This window comes from Mastomys coucha, unplaced genomic scaffold (genome assembly GCF_008632895.1).
Source record: "Mastomys coucha isolate ucsf_1 unplaced genomic scaffold, UCSF_Mcou_1 pScaffold21, whole genome shotgun sequence".
NCBI lineage: Eukaryota > Metazoa > Chordata > Mammalia > Rodentia > Muridae > Mastomys > Mastomys coucha.
In genome coordinates, this window is record NW_022196904.1 from 106337813 (window position 1) to 106341725 (window position 3913).

General features: G+C 57.9%; 1 protein-coding gene across 1 annotated transcript in view; it reads left to right on the plus strand.

Annotated features, from left to right (window-relative positions):
* Window positions 1-1875: 1875 nt before the first annotated feature.
* Xylt1 (xylosyltransferase 1) overlaps window positions 1876-3913 on the plus strand; it is a 289336-nt gene continuing 287298 nt past the window's right edge. Inside the window, exon 1 of the mRNA XM_031388024.1 lies at window positions 1876-2433. Within this exon, the coding sequence (XP_031243884.1) occupies window positions 2092-2433 (342 nt within the window). The 5' untranslated portion in view covers window positions 1876-2091. The remainder of the gene's footprint in view (window positions 2434-3913) is intronic.

Consider the following 3913-nt stretch of genomic DNA (forward strand, 5'->3'; position numbering starts at 1 on the left):
GAAAATTCTGTAGTGGTTGTTCTGGGTTGCTGGATCAAGCCATGCCTGGAGTCAGTTCTTGGAAATAACTAGTTCTATGATCCAGTAAGGCTTATTTTTAGATTGTTAAACCAGGTGTTCTATTACATGAACTATAAATATTCCCAACTGATATGCAGATAAGAGGAGACTGGTGAGCCAGGGAGCTGCCTCTCCTCTACAGTCTCACTCTTGATGAAGTGGGAATGCCTTTGTGCCTGGCTGCTGAGCTAGAGGGGGGCTCTGGAGTGGACTTTAGACTGTCATCTAGCATACTGGCTGAGGACACAGCTATCCCAGTAGCACTCTCATGAACCCATGGCTCCTTTGCAAATCTCTCTAGGGATGCTGGCCATGTTCTCTTTTGAGATTCCATACCTAACTACATCTGGCTCCTCTGGCCTTCAAGCTCATTGGTAGGTAAGAGGCATCTTTTGTCACCTTGGGATTCTTGTACCTGATCCCAATCTGGCACACATCAGTGCTCTAGTATGCTGGTGTAGTGGATGGAATGGTCCTTTGCTTGCCACTGTTTTCCTTGTTCTCTGATAGATTCTGTACATATCCACTGGTTTCCCTTTAAAACCCAGGGTGATGTTTAAAAGGGCAGGAGACAAAAGACCAAGAATTCCATGTAAATCCCCAACTCACTGACATAGGCATCAGTCCCATTCATGTGCAGACATTCAGAGATGCTATGCTTCAAAAGGGGAAGGCTATAAGACTGAGTCAGAGAGGGCTGGATGAAGTTTGAGTTCAGAGAGGTTATCCCTTCCAAACTCTCACTGGCAGAGGACAGAGCACAGAACAAGGTCAAGGGGGGCAGTCCTGGTGGCTCAAGGTCACCAGTCAATCCAGGAAAATGCTTCTCCTTATAAAGCAAGGCTGGGCTCACGCAGCTCTGAATCTAGTGCACATAGAGTCAGACTTCAGGATGGCTGGATGAAAAGAAGGGCGTTAAGGGAGGGAGGCTCTGCGGCTGGGAGGGAGACTTCAGCTTGTGACGGGGAGGGTTGGGAAACTTCTTTAGCCACCAAAACATCCACTTGCCAACTGGATTTGGAGGATGTAGGATTGTGAGTCCTTGGGGACCAGAGAAGTGAGTCAATGAGCCCTGAATCTTTGGTTGGCCCTGGAGTTGGGGGGTGACTCAGAAGTCACAGTGCTTGTGCTGATTAACCTCCGAGAGTCATTGAGAACCTCCCCCCCCCACCCCACCCCCCGCCCATCGTTTTAGTCAGTGATCCAGGAATCCCTGGCTGCACAAGAGCCGGGACCTGTGACACTCCTACGTCTTTTCCCATCTCCACCTGCCAAGGTTTTCTCAGTGCAGCCAAAGATCCCGGGACGGAAAACTCCGCGCCTCCTGCAACTCCGCCGCCAGTTTTCTGCCACATGGAACACAGGGTCTTAGGACCCTTCTTTCCCTTTTCCTGACCTCCGCAAGCTGAGCTGCCCTGTTGGCTTGTCTGTCCTCCACTTTTCCTCTCTCTACCCCTTGCACCGGCCTTTTCGCACCCTTACCTTGTTCCCACGCCTGTTCTGGGGGGTGTCTGTCTGCTTCCTTCGCCTCCACCCCCTCCCTCACCTTCTCCTCCCCACGCTGCCCTCGGCTCCTCCTCCAGGCCCCGCCCTCTGCTCAAGGCCCGCGTCCCTAGTGGCCCCTTCCCCAGACCTGGTACCCCTAACGCCCGTCCTAGAACCCTGGGGGTTGGGTTGGGGACCCTGGCCCAGGGCAAAGGGAATCGCGCGGGGCCAGCTCCCTCCCCGAGCCGTGTCCCCGCGCGCGCGCGCCGCGCCCCCTCCGCGGCCTCCCCGCGCCCGCCTCCCGCCTTCCCCTCCTCCTGGTGACGTCCGGGTCCCTGCCCGTCTGAAAACTCCGCGCCGCGGCGGTGGAGGCGGCGGCGGCGGCGGCAGAGGAGGAAAGGGAGGAGGAGGTGGTGGAGGAGAGAAGCAGGAGGAGGAGCAGCGGCGAGCCCGGGCGACGTCGGCGGGGCCCGAGCGCGGAGCCCCCGGGATAGAGCGCGCACCGGGGTGTCCCGGCACCCCGCTCGCCCCGGGCCGCCGCGGAAGATGGTGGCGGCGCCGTGCGCCCGGAGGCTGGCGCGGCGCTCGCACTCGGCGCTGCTGGCGGCGCTCATGGTGCTGCTGCTGCAGACGCTGGTGGTGTGGAATTTCAGCAGCCTGGACTCCGGGGCTGGAGAGCAGCGGCGCGCGGGGGCAGCGGCGGGAGCAGCCGAGCAGCAGCAGCCCGCGGCCCCGCGCCGGGAGCGCAGGGACCTGGCTGCCCATCTGCCCGCAGCCCGCGGAGGACCTGGAGGCCGAGCCGGCGGAGGAGGAGCACGGGGAGGCGGCCCCGGAGGAGCCCGCGCACAGCAGCCTGCCAGCCGCGGGGCACTAGCCTCCCGGGCGAGGGTAAGGTGCCCTTTGGGAAGGGGATCGCGAGCCCCACGGACAGAGAGACAGATAGGCGACCCTACCCACGCCTTCCATTGGTCTTGGCCACACAAGTCCCAATATCGGAAGGGACTCTGCGCCCTGGCTGCCTCTGGCTGCCCTAGCTGCCCTGGGCAGCTGCAGGGTCGTGCACTGAGCCGCGCTGCTCTGTGCGGAGTCTGAGGACCGCCCCCTTGGGGTCTGGAAAGTGAGCTCCAGGAGAGACTCGCTTTCTAGGGGGGTCCTGTTCCCTATTACTCTTGCTGAGCGTCCTACTTCCTCTCTGGGTGGGGGCGTTGATGCCTCACTCCCCACTCGAGTACGTGCATCGGATCGTGACCGGATCCTCAGCCACTGCTCAAGGGTAGTTCTCCAGACAGCCTCTTTGGCCTGAGCTGTTTACTGTGGGCTGAGAAGAGACCTGGAATGAGTGTGTCAAGTCCTCCACCATGTCCCTGGTACCCAAATCAACACTGGGTCCTGCATGCCTGATCTGACTTTGGGTCCTGTTTCCCTCTCTGGGAATCTACTTCTTTCTCCACCTTCCCCAGTCCCACCTTCCTCAGTCCCTAACCTTGCCATCTCTTGCCCTCCCTGACTTCACCTCCTCCGGGATTTGCAGCTTCAGGGTACTTACTGTCCCTTGGTCCCAGCTGGCTGTCTCTGACTTGACAGGGGTGGCCGGTTGCACTTACTGTCTGTCTCTCTGGCCACACTATCACCACACCTTCCAGAGTGCTCTGCTGTTCTTGGATGTAGATAGTCAGGTTTCAGAAACTGTCTTCCACAGTTCGACTAGTCCCATCTGGTTGGCTAGGTGGGGCACCGGCTTGTCTTCCTCCCTTATCCACAACTTCTTTGGGGTACCTATTTCACCTTTGTCTGAGCTAGGAGGGCAGGAGGTCTGAGTCCCTAACTACTGTACAGGGTCTCTGCTCTGCGTGGGAATGAGTGTCTGTCTGTCTTTGGGCTGGTGTGATATGCCATGTGATTCTCTGCCCATCCTCCCAGCTCCCTGCAGAGAACTGCCCAGCGTCTGAAGGACAGTAGCTCCCAGGGTAGTGTTTCTAGGATCTGTAGGGAGGGAGCAGTCCTTGTTATTGCTTGTCACTTCTCCGGCAGCCCTTGCTGAAGACTGCCTAGACACAGCTGCAAAGCTTTGTCAGAAGTGCTTTCTGATGTGCTGAAGTTCTTCGGGATTGTCTTGACCCTTGTTGCCTGAGCGCAGCTCTTTGTGTCTGTGGGCTGAAGCAGCCTCAGGACTTGATCTGACAGAGCATGTAGCTGCTCTGTAGCTACCAGGGAGAAGTCTTGCCCTCACCTGTGGGGACACTTGTGGATGAGAACCTGAGCAGTCTCAATGTCCCCAAGTCCTTTTTTACAACCAAGGGGACCCGGGAACTCACTAGCTTTGAACTCCTGGAGTTGATCATGTGTTCCAAGTGAAAAAAAAAAAAAA